Source organism: Hylobates moloch, unplaced genomic scaffold, assembly GCF_009828535.3.
Source record: "Hylobates moloch isolate HMO894 unplaced genomic scaffold, HMol_V3 SCAFFOLD_3, whole genome shotgun sequence".
In the NCBI taxonomy this organism is placed as follows: Eukaryota; Metazoa; Chordata; class Mammalia; order Primates; family Hylobatidae; genus Hylobates; species Hylobates moloch.
In genome coordinates this window covers 43,933,060-43,950,378 of record NW_026652278.1, presented here as the reverse complement: position 1 = coordinate 43,950,378, position 17,319 = coordinate 43,933,060, and the positions used below count along the sequence as shown (strand labels likewise).

The window sequence follows — 17,319 nt, the reverse complement described above, 5'->3', positions numbered from 1 at the left end:
TTTGTGGAAGACAGTTTTTCCATGGACCAGGGTGGGGGCTGGCTGCTTTAAGGATGATTCAAACACATTACAGTTATCGTGCACTTTATATTATTATTACATTGTAATATATAATGAAACAATTATACAGTTCACCATAATGTAGAATCAGTGGGAGCCCTGAGCTTGTTTTCCTACAACTAGATGGTCCCATCTGGGGGTGATGGGAGACAGTGGCAGATCAGCAGGCATTAGATTCTCATAAGGAATGCGCAACCTAGGTTCATCGCATACAGAGTTCACAATAGGGTTTGCACTCCTATGAGAATCTAATGCCTCTCTTGATCTGACAGGAGGCGGAGCTCAGGCAGTAATGTGAGCGATGGGGAGTGGCTGTAAATACAGATGAAGCTTCACTCCCTTGCCTGCCGTTCACCTCCTGCTGTGTGGCTCAGTTCCTAACAAGCTATGGAACAGTACTTGTCTGTGGCCAGGAGGTTGGGGATCCGCCTCATATAGATGACTATTTAACATTATTCTAGTGATGGGTATTAAGAGTATTTTCTATTTCTCAAATGTGTAGTTTTAAAGCAAATGATAATAATTGTAGCAATTTAGTCTAGGCCAGCTACTATGCTGAGTTGACTTATCTTAATCCTCACACAATATCGGGTATAGACACTGTTTTTAACTTCCATTTTGTTGATAAGAAAACAGACATTGAGAGATACAGTAGTCTCCCTTTACTGGCAGTTTTGCTTTCTGTGGTTTCAGTTACCTGTGGCCGACCATGAACTGAAAATACTAAATAGAAATTCCAGGAATAAACAGTTCAATTGCAGGTCATTCTGAGTAGTGGGTCAAAAGCTTGTGCCATCCTGTCCTGCCTGGAGTTGGAATTATCCCTTTGCCTAGCATATCCACGTTGTTAGTGCTACCTGTTAATCACTTAGTCATCTCAATTATCAGATCACTTGTCATGGTATCAGGGACAGTGTTTGTGTTCAAGTAACTTTTATTTTACTTAATAATGGTCCCAACATGCAAAAGTAGTGATGCTGGCAATTCAGATAAGCCAAAACGTTGTTGTAAATGGCTTCCTTTAAATGAAAAGGTAAAAGTTCTTAACTTAATAAATAAAGAAAAAAATTGTAATCTGAGGTTGCTAAGATCTGTGGTAAGAACAAATCTTCCATCTGTGAAATTGTGAAGAAGGAAAAAGAAATTTATGTTAGTTTTGCTGGTGCACTTCACTGCAAAAGTTATGGCCACAATTCATGATAATTGCTTAGCTAAGATGGAAAAGGCATTAAATTTGGGGGTGGAGGATGCAAACAGAAGTGTGTTTCGATTGATGGCATCTGGGTTCAATACTGGCCACTGGGAATCTTGAAATACTATCCAATGTTTCAGGTATCCACTGGGGATCCTGAAACATATCCCCTGTGGATAAGGGGGAACTTGTCCTTGTCTAAGTTCACTTGTCTTAGTCTTAATAAGACTTGTCTAAGTTCACTCAGTAGTAAGTGCTAGAGCCAGAATGGAAACTGAGGCAGTCCTTACATGCATCTTTGTGCAGCACATAGCCTCTATTATTGTTAGTTATATAGTTGATGAAGATGGTGTTTATTACTTGAAGCCTCATATTTTTAAACAAAATAAGAAAATATTATGAATATGTGATTATCATGTATGTATTATGGGAACATAAAGCTTAAAACAATGTAAGAATCCTCTGAAACCATACCACTCTGAGCTACTATAATAAGGGCATCTTCGAGCCTTTTTTTTGGGGGGGGGCGGAGTCTCACTCTCTTGCCCAGGCTGGAGTGCAGTGGCGTGATCTCAGCTGACTGCAACCTCCACCTCCCGGGTTCAAGCGATTCTTCTGCCTCAGTCTTCCGAGTAGCTGGGACTACAGGCACGTGCCACCATGCCGAGCTAATGTTTTTTGTATTTTTAGTAGAGACGGGGTTTCACTGTGTTAGCCAGGATGGTCTTGATCTCCTGACCTCGTGATCCACTTGCCTCCACCTCCCAGAGTGCTGGGATTTACAGGCGTGAGCCACCGCGCCCGGCCTTCTCTATGCTTTTTATGGGGCATCTTTTCATTTAATTTCCTTCCATTTTTGAGCTCTCTAGCGAGTGTGAAAATGGAGTTTTGGCAGTAAAGCTCCACAAGGGAATAGAAGAGAAGGCTCTGCTGCCAGTTAGATAACTTCCCTCTGGAAATCCTGGTAAGATGTACTGAAAGGTTTCAGAGAGGGTTGGTATGATGGAAACTAGTATAAGGATGTACCTATATTAGTGTTTTTGGGTGAGGAATTATATATTAGTCCATAGTACCTCGATTTCCCTATGTTTATGGAATTAGATTACCGGCAACAGCAGAAATCAATTGACCCTCACTTGCCTGGGTACCTTTTGATTTTGTGATTGTTCCATTTTATTCCCTGCATGTCATTATTAGCTTTTAAAGTTTTTCTTGTATTCCTGGATTATATTACTCAATAAACTTTGGAAATTTGAATCAGTATTTTTCTCTCAGAATATCTTTATTTATTTTTCCTTGCTAATTATTCTCCTATTATGTATAGATGTTATGATGATTCTTTTTTGAGAGAACTTAAAAAGTTTGGAATTCTTAAAATAATGGAACGAGAAATTGAGTTTTTCATATGCATTCTTCATTAGAGTATTAAAACATTTTCTAATAATTTGAAGCTATAGTGTGTTTGATTAGTATATTAGAATCTGTCATTTTTCTTCTAGGCTGTGAAGGATGTGAATCTTTGAACGTAGTTGCCATGAATCTTCAATAACAAAAAGCAATTAGTATTTTTAAAATATTCCATTTGTTTTATAAACATTATTTTGTAGGTTTCTGTAATGCGTAATGAGGAGAAGTTACTGAGGATTAAAATTAATGAACTGGAGAAAAAGAAAAACCAGTGTTCTCAGGAATTAGATATGAAACAGCGAACCATTCAGCAACTCAAGGTAAACAGTTTTGTTTTTAAAGATGGTTTAAATGCATTCTCTTGGTATATTTTAGTGTACAGAAATGTACAAGTTTGTTTTTAATAACATCCTGTTTTGACTTTTTCTAGAATCTAGAAATAAATTGTTTAAAATTAAATAGGCAAAAAAGAAAAAAAAAGATAAAATTAAGTAGGCTGATAGTGACTTTCTTCTAACAAATAGAGTATGGAAAAGAAAAAATAATAACTTTATAGTGAAGAAACCTAGCAGATACCACTTTAACCAACTGTTTAAGAATAACATTACCATTAGTCATATTGATGCTGTGTGCTTCCTGGTTTGATGTGACCAGAAGGGCACATCCCCTCTTTGGTATTCTTTCCCTAAATTTATAACCTCAGTCTCTTCATGAGAAAACATCAGATAAACCCAAACTGAGGATGTTCTACTTAGTGCTTGACCAGTATGAAATATAAAGTGTCAGGGTCATTAAGGACAAGTAAAGACTGGTGAACGATGGTGAAGTCTGGAGTGTAATTAATAGTAGTATACCAATGTTAATTTCTTGGTTTTTGATAAATGTACCATGGTAGTGTAATATGATAACATTAGGGGAAGCTAAATTCTTTGGAACTCTTGCAAAGCTAAAATTATTTTGAAATAAAATGGAAAAAACAAAAACAGTCTAGGTCTTACAGCAAATTCCTTTTAAAAATGATACTTAAAAGGCAAAATCCCTTTATTGTATATGGTTATCTTTTGCTTGATATCAACCAAATGGATGAGGCAACAATAAAAAAAAAATACATTTGTTATTTTCATGTTTGCTTTTAAATGAAGCAAACTAATGAATATTCAGGTATAAATACATGATTTTAATTCTTAACTGAATGTAATCATAATAAAGCATTCTATAACAATAGGATTCGAGATCTCCATGTTCCGTAGTGATTCACTGTTAAGACTTACAAAGTGATGAGAAAGTGGTGACATTAGATGAGACTGGGGGTGAAGTTTGGATTACATGATAAGTTAAAATTAGAAGTGTAGGATATCTGGTCCCCATAATTTAATCTTGCCTCTTAAGGCTTATTTTTTTCCAATCTTGCAGCTACTTTCGAGGTAAAAGGGGTGGAGAGCTCTTTTTTTCCTTCATTTTGAGTTTAAGTTTACCAGTGAGGAAGCTTTTAATGGTTTTTCTTGTTCCTTCTATGTTAAATACACAGTAGAACTTCATTTTCCCTTGTTTCTGCTTTTTGTGGTTTGTAAGAAAACATTTATCTAAGACGTTGAGTAAGTAAAACAACCGGGTCATAATTTAGATTAAAAGTATAGGCCGGGCACAGTGGCTCATGCCTGTAATCCCAGCACTTTGGGAAGCCGAGGCAGACGGATCACAAGGTCAGGAGATCAAGACCAGCCTGACCAACACAGTGAAACTCCGTCTCTACTAAAAATACAAAAATTAGCTGGGTGTGGTGGCACATGCGTGTAATCCCAGTTACTCAGGAGGCTGAGGCAGGAGAATTGCTTGAACCCGGGAGGTGGAGGTTGCAGTGAGCTGAGATTGCACCACTGCACTCCATCCTGGGTGACAGAGGGAGACTCCATCTCAAAAATAAATAAATAAAGAAGTATGAAGTGTTTTTTTTTTTTATTTTTTTAATTTTAATTTTTATTTTTTGAGACGGAGTCTCGCTCTGTCGCCAGGCTGGAGTGCAGTGGCACGATCTCGGCTCGCTGCAATCTTGGCTCACTGCAATCTCTACTTCTTCTTTCCCCTGCTCTCACCCTACCCTTTTCTCCAAGATGAAAGACAGTTGGAAGCTTGAGACTGGTACCAGCTGGTATACCAGCTATATAGGAGACTGATTTCAAACTTAATATTGAGCCCTGTTTTCAAGATCCACTGTTAAATATTGTGTTTTTAAGTTAATTTGCATTTAATTCATATTCTTTCAATTTGTAGGAGCAGTTAAATAATCAGAAAGTGGAAGAAGCTATACAACAGTATGAGAGAGCATGCAAAGGTCAGGAACAAGTTTGTACTTCTGGAACTGGAAAAGTTCCCTTATTCCCCTTGCAGGGCATGCGATGGGGGTGTGGCTTGCTTCATTGGTGCCCTGCAGCTCAAACCCCTAGGGGGAGCATGCAGACAGGCAGGTCTTGAGTGCGGGCTCTGACCCCATGGCAGCATCTAGGGTTGAGTGTTTACAGCTCCTGAAGCCCCAGTGGGCATGTTCTACAGGGTGTTTTTTCAGCCTAGCCGTCTACAGGCGGCTTGCGTTAATCAGCTCAATTAGACCATCTGCCTTATTGCAAGGACAGAGGGCTTTCTGTATCCCGGGATTCTTGCTCTAGTGTACTGGAAAAATTGGATCACACATGGGCATGGAGAATGAGTGCAAGGTTTTATTGAGTGGAGGTAGCTCTCTGCAGATGTATGGGGAGCCAGAAGGGGATGGAGCGGGAAGGTGGCCTTCCCCTGGGCGGCCGGACTGTCCTCTGACTGCCCCCAGCCGAATTCCGTGTCGTCTCACAGTAGATGGCCTGCCAGCATCTGCTGTTATCTGCTGGTGTGTTCTTCCAGTGTGTTCCTCTAGATGTTCAGCTGTTTGTGTGTGTGCCTGCCAGGGTCTCAGGGTTTTTATAGGCACAGGATGGGGGCATGGCAGGCCAGGGTGGTCTTGAAAAATGCAACATTTGGGTGTGCAGCCAGGAGTGCCTGTCCTCACTTAGGTCTGTGGGCACAGGCCCGAGGGTGGAGCCTTCGCCAGGGACCCTGCCTTTCTGTACCCAGCACTTCCCTGCCTGCCTCCCTTATCACTTCCAGTACTAAAATGATTACAAAACAGGTAGTTGCAATAACAATTGGTTAACATTTCCTTTGAAAATTCTGAAGGGAAGTGAGGGCAACATAAGATGCAGCTTTATCAAAAGTGAAAAGTAGTGATTCTAATGAATAATTTATTAATTTAAAGCTTATTCTTAGAAAAATAAAATAAATACTCAAAGCAACATTGATTTCTTGTAATGGCCAGTATTTTGTGAAAAATAAAGCCAGTCAAAGTTTTATGTAGGTCACAATGAATGGCGTAGATTTCTGGATGAAATTGTGTAAAGAATAAACTTCAAATAAAGTATCTTTAAAATTAAATTAAAATGTGTATTTTAAAAAAGTTTTAAAAGCTGCTTAATAATTTAGATTCAAATCCTAGGTGCTGAATTATGAATTATGCTTTTCTTACTCAGATTGTATTGATTTGTTGTTTGAAATATTACAAAATTACTTTTTTTTTTTTTTTGAGACGGAGATTCGCTCTTGTCGTCCAGGCTGGAGTGCAGTGGCACAATCTCAGCTCACTGCAACCTCCGCCTTCCTGGTTCAAGTGATTCTCCTGCCTCAGCCTCCTGAGTAGCTGGGATTACAAGCACCAGCCACCATGCCTGGCTAATTTTTGTATTTTTAGTAGAGACAGGGTTTTGCCATGTTGGCCAGGCTAGTCTCAAACTCCTGACCTCAGGTGATCCACCCACCCCGGCCTCCCAAAGTGGTGGGATTACAGGCTTGAGCCACCGTGCCTGGCCACAAAATTTCTTTTATAGATGATACGTATTTCTGTTTTTAAAATGATACAGACTCCTCTCCTCCTCATTACCCCTTAACTTCTTTGTTCTGTGAGTGAGAGAACTAGGATTTGAACCCAGGTGTGCTTCACTCTTAAGTCTCAGACTCTCTTTACTAATCCATGTTATTTGTACTTGGGCAACAAAAGAAAGGGTAAGACAACCAGATTATTACTTATTTAGCTGACTTGTACATTGGTGGGGTTAACTTGGATGGATAACTTGGATGTGAAAATATATCTCTGCACACAGTACTGTTTTCTTCTTCCTTTCTTAGGCCTTGTCACCCTAACATCTCCTGTTTCATAGGAAATTTCATAGCTATCTTTTAGGATTCCCCTTTACTTTGGCTCCTTTGTCACTGTTGGTGAATGTGGACACATCCTAGATATTCTGGAAAAGTCTACCCTTGGACCAGGTTGCCCTATAGTTTTTATCATATTTTAATTTTTGTTTTCTTTGCCAAATATGGAGAAGTATGGCATAGGCCCATCGTGACTATTTTTAATCTGACTTTCACCTTTTCTATGCTTCTAAGTCACTTGTAACCTACATATGTTAAAATCTGTCAGCATTTTGCAATCCCCGCTTTTTATTTTTTATTATTTTGGTGTTATTGTATACTATTCTTTTCCTCAGTTATATTTATAAAGTAGCATTTATTGTATGTGTATGTTTTCTAAATTAAAGGTAATCTATAGCTCCTCTCACCTTTTGAAACTCTCTTGTCTCAGCTTTTATGATCTATTCTGTACTAGTTAACACTTTTCTCTCAGAGTGAGTCTCAGCCACCTGGCAACTTTCCTGATTAAGATGTCATCATCTTTTTTTTAAATTATTTTTTCCTTTAGAGAGAAAATGCTCCTGTGATTTTAGTTGTGTCTGAGACATTTCCCTACAAACAGACAACAAACAAACCATCTCTTTAACTCTTAAGGCTTTCCCTGCCTTCTAAATTTCTGTTTATTTACAGAATGCCTTTCACTTACCTATCTTTAATATTGAATTATTAAACAATGGAGATCTAATACATGTAACATAAAATTTACCTTTTAAAAGTGTACTGTTTAGTGGGCTGTAGTACTTTCTATTCACAAAATTGTACAACCATCACCACTATCTAATTACTGTATGTTTATAGTAATGTAAAGTGACAAAAAAGTGAACATTGTCACTTCAAAAAGAAACCCTGTACCCATCAGCAATCATACCCAATTCACCCCTTCCCTCCAGCTGCTATCAGCCACTAATCTACTTTCTATCTGTATGAATTTGCCTATTATGGACATTTCATGTTAAGTCAGTTCATACAATATATGGCCTTTTGTGTTTGACTCTTCTTAGAACAATGTTTCCAAGTTTCATCCATATTGTGTATGTATCAGTACTTTATTCCTTGCTATGGCTGAATAATATTCCGCATTTTATGTATCAGTTGATAGACATTTGGGTTGTTTCCACTTTTGGCTTTTATGAACATTTATATGCAAGTTTTTGGGTAAACTTATATTTTTAATTTTCTTGGGAATGGTAAGCAAGTGCTGAATGTGCAGCACTTGATTGCTTGTTCATTTAATAGTCATTTATTTCACTATGATTGCTCATAGCTATCCTTAGATAATATCTTTAGATAGCTATGATGAGATGTCTATCTCAGACTTCTTTACTTTGCCTTATTTTCCATTTTATCAGTTGTGTATTTTGGTGTGTATTTTGGGGTTCTTTCCTGAAATAAAATGTAAATTACTGGAGTCAATGACTGATTAAATAATTATCTTTTTGCCTTTACTGCTCTAGTTTGCTAGCTTTCAAATAATAGGTGACTAGCCATTAGTGAGGTTATCATTGGTGTTCTGGAAATTTTTTAATTGATAACTAGATTTGTAAATTCTTTTTCTAGTCTTCAGTTTAGAGTCAAAAATGCAAAGTGTAAGAGGGAGGGAATTCTTTGAATAAAATTATAATTAATTGTGTAATATGAATATATTTGAAAATCATACTTTTTGAAAGAGATTTATATGATAATATGAAGGTGACTTCAATCCTAGGAGGAATTCTGTTTTACTAGCACACCTGAAAGCCTGCATCAATGGAAAAATACTAAAAACTGCTCATACAGTTTTCTCTTACTGTTTAGTTTGTTTCACCTTTGCTTTATGTGCACTTTGAGGGAGCCATCTTTGGGTGTTTGTGTTACTAAAAGCAGCCTGAGATTGAGCTATGCATTTATAGCTTTATCACCTCTGACATCAGTAATAGTTGGTAAGAATTCTCTGAAATGAGCCCTGCTACTAGGTGCCATCACCAGAGGCAACAAACTGATCTTCCCTCTTTATCCGTTTCATGCAGACAGGGTTAATATATAGTTGCTTACAAGTAATTGCTGTAGTCATTCTTCAAGGGCCAGACACAATTTTAGGAAGGCTGTTATTACTAGCTTTTCAAAAGCCATTTCCGAGGAGCTGGTTTAAAATAAAAATTTAAAATAGAAATAAATATTTGACTCTGAATATTTTTCTAGAAAAAGTAACTACTTGAAATTTAAAAAATAGTTCAAATTGGGATTGAGCTTTTTTAGTTTTAGGAGGTAAAGGTTTTAGTTTGATCGGAGAATATTAACACTGAAAATAAGTATTTTGCCAAATAATGTTTTTTCACCCCTAAATCCTAAGATTTATGTTTATAGTAATAGTTGTGTTGGAATAGTTTAATTGTATTAGAAATTGTTAATTTTACCTGAAAAAACTTTTTTCCATTCATCCACTCTTGGAATCATCCAAGCATCCATCTTTACACCAAATATATATCTAGTATGTCATATATACTAGTACTGTTGTAGACATTGATGAATAAGACAAAGTTTCTGCCTATATGGAACTAATATTCTATTACAATTAATAAAAATGTGTTTTAATTTTAGAACAACTTAAGAAAAATTGGATATCTAGAGGCTATTAATTTCTAAAATGTTCTCCTCCAATTTTTAGATCTAAATGTTAAAGAGAAAATAATTGAAGACATGCGAATGACACTAGAAGAACAGGAACAAACTCAGGTAGAACAAGATCAAGTGCTTGAGGCTAAATTAGAGGAAGTTGAAAGGCTGGCCACAGGTAAAACAAGATTGCTTACATTTCTCTAAATATACTTATTCATTTTTAAAAAAAATTTCCTAGATTTCTTCCCTTGTTAAAGTAGTATGTATTTTCGGTGATTCATAATGGAAAAGTATTTGGTGTTTTTTTGAATGTCATATTACTTGTCATTTTCCACTGTGATGAAAATTGTTTTAGTAAAATTATATGCAGTAAAGGAGTAAGGACACTGCCTGATAACTTACGAATTATAAATTGCAAGTTATGGATGATAACTTGCAATGTTCCCTAGATGTTAAGAGTAAGCTTTCAACTGAGTTTCGCCTTTGTCAGGCTTTTAGCATTATCTTGTATATTGATCTCAATAAATACTTTGATTTCATTGCTTTCAGAATACCATCAGAGTTTTTCTAGAGTATATGGAAAAATATAACATTTACTAATAAAAATGTTATGTGTGATTTTTGTAGAAAGGGCAAGAAATTTAGAATTAAGAAATTGTCTATGCCATTTTATATATAACCTTGGTAGGGTACTTGTGCTTACTCAGCCTAATTTTCCTCATCTGTAAAATGTGGTTGATAATGATAATGCCATATATATTATTGCACATTATTCTTTTTTTAAAATCATCTGACTTGAAGATTCGTATTGTACATTATTCTTATCAAGATCAGATGAGATGAAAAAATGTAATAGTACTTTGTAAACCCTAAAACTCTATTATAACTGTATTTTGGTGGATGAAATTGTGATAAGGATGAGGACAGGGAGTCTATGTGACTTCATACTTTTCTAGCCACTTTCATGGCCATAGAAAACTTTTTTCTTGAGAACTGCATGAAGTTTTCTATATAATAAGGTTGACAATGAATTTATTGTACTATACTGTGAATACTATTCATTGGATTCCTGTAGTTCCTCTTCACTAAGAATTTAGTAAGAACTCCTGAAACTTAAACTATAGAATAGCCTCAGTTCCATCTTGGTCTGTGCTCTTTATCTGGGCTCTACTGATTTGTGTCTGTAGCCCATGTCAAGTGTATCTCTACATGGTATAACTTTTGCATATGCTTTAAAACATAATTTTATGTCTTCAAATCAGAATTGGAAAAATGGAAGGAAAAATGCAATGATTTGGAAACCAAAAACAATCAAAGGTCAAATAAAGAACATGAAGACAACACAGATGTGCTTGGAAAGCTCAGTAATCTTCAAGATGAGTTACAGGTGTGACTTTATATATGTTTTTATGTATGAATGTATCTGTCTTATATTTCTAATAAGAGAATTCAGTATTTTATATTTTGTAATTAACTTAGATATGGGTGAAATAATACCTGGCAAATGTTAATATGTAAATATAACTTTTCAATGCACATTGAAATGACATGGGGAAGAAATTCCAAGATACAGCCTAGTAAGTGCCAGTGAAATATAGTGATTGGGTCCTCAGTTTTATATTTTACATATTTAATTCTTAAACCACTGCTTCTAATGTCCTTGTGCCCATTTTTCTACTCCTTAAAACTTCTTACTCATCAAATACTGCTGTGGAGAAAATGACCATCAGGAGAATTATTTTGATTACTATAAATCTCTTCAAAGTTTAATTATTAAATTGGAATAGAATAGTATATCTGAACACATATAAAACTATACCATATAGAAGATATTCTATTTGTGTGTGTTTTTTTCTTGTTCAGCTTTAACATACAACATATGGGGGAAACTTTTTTTTCATAGGATTTACCAAATACTATTATATTTTGTACATTTTATTAGAAGTGACATTCATAACAGAAGCTGTAGGATTGAAGGAAACATAATAATAATAGTTTTGGGAGATTGGCTGCATCTAAATTTTTTAAAATTCTAGCTGTATATTAAACATATGCCGAAAACAAATACAAAAAACTACTTTTTTTGTTACATGTTATATATTCTAGAATTTACCCTTTTCATTGTGAAATTCCAAAAGCAGAACAAAATAAATATTATGAAAAAAGTGTATCAACCGTATTGAGAAGGTTTGCATTAAAAAGTATTTGTGTATTTTGCATTGTTCTAAGATGATATAATCACATTAGTGTAGATTATAAACTTTGTAATCCTGGAATGGACTGCCATACTTTGTAATATAGTGATTTTAGAAGTTTTCTTTTTTTTTTTTTTTGGGTGACAGAATCTTGCTCTGTCGCCAGGCTGGAGTGCAGTGACGCAATCTCGGCTCACTGCAGCCTCCACCCCCTGGGTTCAAGCAATTCTCCTGCCTCAGCCTCCTGAGTAAGGGCTGGGACTACAGGTACATGCCACCTCGCCCGGCTAATTTTTTTGTATTTTAGTAGAGACGGGGTTTCACCATGTTGGCCAGGATGGTCTTGATCTCCTGACCTCGTGGTCCGCCCACCTCGGCCTCCCAAACTGCTGGAATTATGGGCATGAGCCATCGCACCCAGCCTAGAAGTTTTTTAAGTGGTATTATTATTTTTATTTCAAATGAAGTTCTACTTGGGTTTTTTGTATATATTATTAAATCCCTTTGAACCCAAAGAATCTGTGGTACCAGTTTGAAAATTACTGATCAGCAGTATTCTCTGTCCAGCTCTTTTGGATGTTCTTTTAATAAATATCCTGTTGCACAAGTTATTTTTTATTTGGCATCTCGTAGGCCCAGGAATATTTTATTTTTAGAACCATCCAGTTAGAAATGACCACCACAAACAAAGTCTTTTATTCTCTTGGCGTTTAGGAAGATTTGAGTCAGTTTAACTGTTTCAGAAATTTGAATTATTCTTTCTTAAGGTCACTGATAAAAGTATTTAAATAGACTTCATAGCAAAATAAATTTATAAAGGAAATGCATTTAGGAGAGCAAACCAGTTATTTTATTATTTTTTAAATAATCTGAAGCTTTCATCTTGTCATTGTTTAAAGTGAAACATTTAAAGTTTTTATAGAGGTGAAAAGTAATGGATTGTATGAAAATGTTATAGAAACATGTATTGACTGTAGGCATGTGATAATAACTTATACCATTTATATATATAGGAGTCTGAACAGAAATATAATGCTGATAGAAAGAAATGGTTAGAAGAAAAAATGATGCTTATCACTCAAGTGAAAGAAGCAGAGAATATACGAAATAAAGAGATGAAAAAATATGCTGAGGACAGGGAGCGTTTTTTAAAGCAACAGAATGAAATGGTTAGTAACAATTGTATCTTTGATGTGTTTCACCTGCTTTCCTTGGTGTGTTAAATGTATTTCTGGAATTAACAGTTTCTACATGGTTTTCTGTTTTTGGTTTTTTAAAGGCAGGTTGAGCCAGTTTATCTTGACATTCACTAATGTTCTTGTTTTAACTTGTTTCAGTTGATTTAGCATGTTGGATGAATACCTTATTGCTTCTTACTGTCTAGATACTGAAGTTAAAAATCTCCTCCTTTTGACCGTTACAGAGTAGTCCCTATTATATTTTAAAACTTTCTGCATTTTGAACTGTAGATTCTAATATTGTGTACATTTTATCACATAAAGTCACCTAAATAGCTTCTAAAAGACTATATATACAGTAAAAATGACCTTCAGTTTTACATTTACTAGCTGTAGGTCTTGTAATGATTCTGTCTTAGCCTGTTCTTTTTTTCTAATTGGCACTTAGTCTGTTTGACATGCAATGTTGGCAATCAGAAAAAAGAAGCTAAATGTTATCGTTAATCCGAGGAAAGCTATTGAGCAACAAATATCATTTTAAAATGAAAAACTAGTGTCTATAAAAATAGTAACTTGGCAGTATCATATCGTCATCTGTTGGCATTTCCTTTTTTTATGACTGCATTTGACTAAAAACAGTTAAACTTTCCTATAAAAACTGGAAGACTTCCTTCCTTCCTCCCTCCCTCCCTCCCTCCCTTCCTTCTTCGCTCCCTCCCTCCTTTCCTTCCCTCCCCGCTTTCCTTCCCTCCCCTCCTCTTCCTCCCCTTTCTTTTTTCCTTTCCTTCTTCCTTTTTTCATCCTGTCCTTCTTCCTTCTCCCTGTCCTTCTCTTTTTCCTTCTCCCTTTTCTTCTCCCTTTCCTTCCTTTCTCCTTTCCCTTCCCCGTGCCCATCCCCTTCCCCTTCCCCTTCCCTTTCCCTTTCCCTTTCCTTTCCTCTTTTAAAGAGACAAGGTCTTGTTCTGTCACCCAGGCTGGAATGCAGTGGTGCAGTCATGGCTCACTGCTGCCTCAAACTTCAGGGCAAAAGCCATCTTTCCACCTCAGCCTCCCAGGTAACTGGGGCTACAAGCACATGCCACCACACCTAGGTAAATTTTTTATTTTTTGTAGGGACAGAGACTTGCTGTGTTGCCCAGGCTGGTCTCAAACTCCTGGTCTCAAGCAGTCCTCCTGCCTCAGCTTCCCCCAAGTGTTGGGATTATGGGTGTGAGCCACTGTGCATTGTACCCGGCCTGAAATGTTCATTTTCAATAAGGTAAGAACGGTTTTTCCACTTTTTTTCCTCCCTAGCTTTAAAGCTGCTTTTAACATTGAATATTGAACAGAGTTGGCCAGTTTTTATTAAAATGAGGCTGTTGTGAGCTAAACTTTCCAGCATGCTTGCTAAACTCCAGACCATACATGTATTCTACTCCAGAAATCAAGCCCTTGGTTGAAGTATGTGTCCTTTCTGAAGCTAGAGAGTCTACCATTGAATGCTCTGTCCTCATGTCACATGGTGTAAATTTGCTCCCATAAAAAAGTTTACTTTTTTATGAAATCATTTTATTTACAGAATAAATTTTTTTGATATCATTTTATTTACAGAAAAGTTACAGAACTAGCACATAGAATTCCTGTATACCTATCACCCAACCTTCCTGACCCAGTGGTAAGAGGCAATAAGTAATATCAAAACAGAAGCCTGTCACAGTTGCTCCAATTCCAAACCAGTGGTTTCTCTGGTAGCAATGCCAGCAAGTAATCCCACTTTGAATTTTTAATCCTAGGGAAAGCTAATTTACTCTTTTCTCTCATGTGTTTCTTTATAATCGTACTTAGGTTGTGTATGTGTCTGCCATATTTAAGAAACACATTTTTGATGTGATGTTAATTTTTGATGTAAAATTGTAACATATAACATGGAAAGCAAATAGAACATAGTTCAGTGAATTATTGTAAAGCCAGTACCCACTTAACTAGTACCTATTTCAACAAGTAAACACTGCTCCACCCCAGAAGCTCCTTCTTCTGCCTCTTTTCCAGTGGTACTAACTAATCTGTCCTTCAGTGTTACACTTCAGTTTTGTCTGTTTTTGGGTTTTATGTAAATTGAAATATATGAATACATTTGATTGTACCTGACTTCATTCACTGTTTTATGTTTGTGAGAATCATCCATGTTTCCATGCATGTATCTGGAGTTAGTCCACTTTCATTTCAGAATATTTAAGTGTATGAATAAACCACTGCTAATTCATTTTAATGTTGAAGATATTTGGATTGTTTTCTGGTTTTGGCTGTTATGAATAAATTTTCCTATAAACATTTTTATACATTTATTTTGGTGCACATTTGCATATATCTCTGCTGTGTGTATGTGTATATATATATATATGACAATTGCTAGATGATAGGGTATATATATGTGAAATTCTGGTAGAATGCTGCACTGATTTTCAAAGCAGTTGTACCCATTTATACCCCAACTAGTGTTGCAGTAGATATATAGTCCCACCAAGGTATGGTATTGTCAGTCAGTTTTTAAAATGGTTTTAATGTGCTTTTCCCTAATTACTAATGAAGCTGAAGATTGTTTCATTTGTTTATTGGCTGTGCCTATACAAGTTCCCTTACCTGTTTCTCTGTTGGATTGTTTAGCTTCTTATTTGTAGGAATTCCTTATACTTTTCGGGATAGAAGCCCTTTTTGTAATGTGTTGCAAGTACCTTCTTTCTATCTCTAGTTTGCTTTTTCTTTCTTATTGCCTCTTTATGAGTAGGAGTTCTCATAAATTATTATTGTAGATATGGTAGATATTACAATTATTGTAGATAATTTTATTAGTATTATTGTAGATAATTGTCCCAATATTTTTCTTTGTGAAGCCCAAGGATTTGAAGATGGTATGTTATATTATTTCCTGAAAGCTTTAAAGTTTTATCTTTCATATTTAGATACTAGAATTGATTTGTGTGTTGGTGTGAGATAGTGGTCAAAGCTCTTGATGTTTGTTTTAATGTGAATTACCAATTGACATGGAAATATTTATTGAAAAGACTGTTTTCTTTCTCACTGCTCTGCCACTTTTGTCGTAAATCATTTGCCCACGGGTTAATTTTGTATGTGTTGTAAGATTAGGGTTGGGGTTCTTTTTTTTTCATTTGGTTATTCAGTTGTTCCAGCCCCATTTATTGGGAAGATCGTCCTTCCTTTTATTTAATTTTTTTGCCACTTTTTTAGATCAGTTGACCATGCATTTGTAGATCGTCTCTTCTGTCCCATTGATTTCTATATCTGTCTTTACATACTGTCTTGATTATTGTGCTAACTTGAAATTATAGATAATTGCTGTCATTTCGTTCTTCATTTTCAAAATAATTTTGAGTATTCTAGATGATTTGCATCTCCATATAATTTTTAGAGTCACCTTTACCATTTCACATTCACACATACCTGAATTTTGATAAAAACTGCTTTTACTCTCTAGATCTATTTGGAGGAGACATCTTAACAATGTTAAGTATTTTGATCCTTCAACACAGACCAATCTCTCCATTTATTTAGGTGTTCTTTAATCTCTTTCAGCAGTATTTTATGGTTTTTCATGTTTAGGTTTTACACATTTTCTTTGTCAGTATTTTATGATTTTTGAACCCATTGTAAATGGTCTTGTTTTCTATTTTCATTTTTCTGTTGTTTGTTGCTATTACTGTAATTTTACCCACTAATTTTCCAAACATTGGCAGAAATGTTGATACTAGTTTGAAAGCTATAGCTATACTTGTGTATTGAAGTTATCAGTAAGCTGATTTTTGGAATGAGATGGGATATGGATAAAAATAACATGGACGTTTAATTTATAAAATGATATGTATTTTGTTTTATAATTAAATATTTTATCTAGACTAATTTGTCATGTAATCTTGTTTGCAGCTATATTTATGATGTTACATGTAATAATTTCTAAACATTCTTAGATTCATAATGTATCAAGGTTGATTTTAATATTTTCTTTATTTCCTGATTAGGAAATACTGACAGCCCAGCTGACAGAGAAAGATAATGATCTTCAGAAGTGGCGAGAAGAACGAGATCAACTGGTTGCAGCTTTAGAAATACAGCTAAAAGCACTGATGTCCAGTAATGTACAGAAAGATAATGAAATTGAACAACTAAAAAGGATCATATCAGAGACTTCTAAAATAGTCAGTAGTCTTTTTTGCTATGTCTTTTTAATTGAACATAGTAATTACTTAATTGACTAACTCTTAAAGGATAAAAAAGTGTAAGTCTCAGTAGACCAAAAAGGAATCAGAGTATTTAAAATGTGGAGATTTTTCATGATTTTGAGTTTTGAAATTTATCATTAAGATTGATTTGTCAATCAATGACTGAGATGTAGCATTTTCTCCAATATTTTGGTTTTATCTCTCAG

At 35.4% G+C, this 17,319-nt stretch overlaps 1 protein-coding gene across 4 annotated transcripts in view; it reads left to right on the top strand.

Annotated features, from left to right (window-relative positions):
• KIF20B (kinesin family member 20B) overlaps positions 1–17,319 on the top strand; it is a 68,830-nt gene that overhangs the window by 39,268 nt on the left and 12,243 nt on the right. For all 4 annotated transcript variants that reach the window (XM_032137093.2, XM_058436225.1, XM_058436224.1 and 1 more), the window contains exons 22-27: positions 2,860–2,979; positions 4,931–4,991; positions 9,576–9,701; positions 10,789–10,913; positions 12,735–12,890; positions 16,913–17,089. In XM_032137093.2, the coding sequence (XP_031992984.1) occupies positions 2,860–2,979; positions 4,931–4,991; positions 9,576–9,701; positions 10,789–10,913; positions 12,735–12,890; positions 16,913–17,089 (765 nt within the window). The remainder of the gene's footprint in view (positions 1–2,859; positions 2,980–4,930; positions 4,992–9,575; positions 9,702–10,788; positions 10,914–12,734; positions 12,891–16,912; positions 17,090–17,319) is intronic.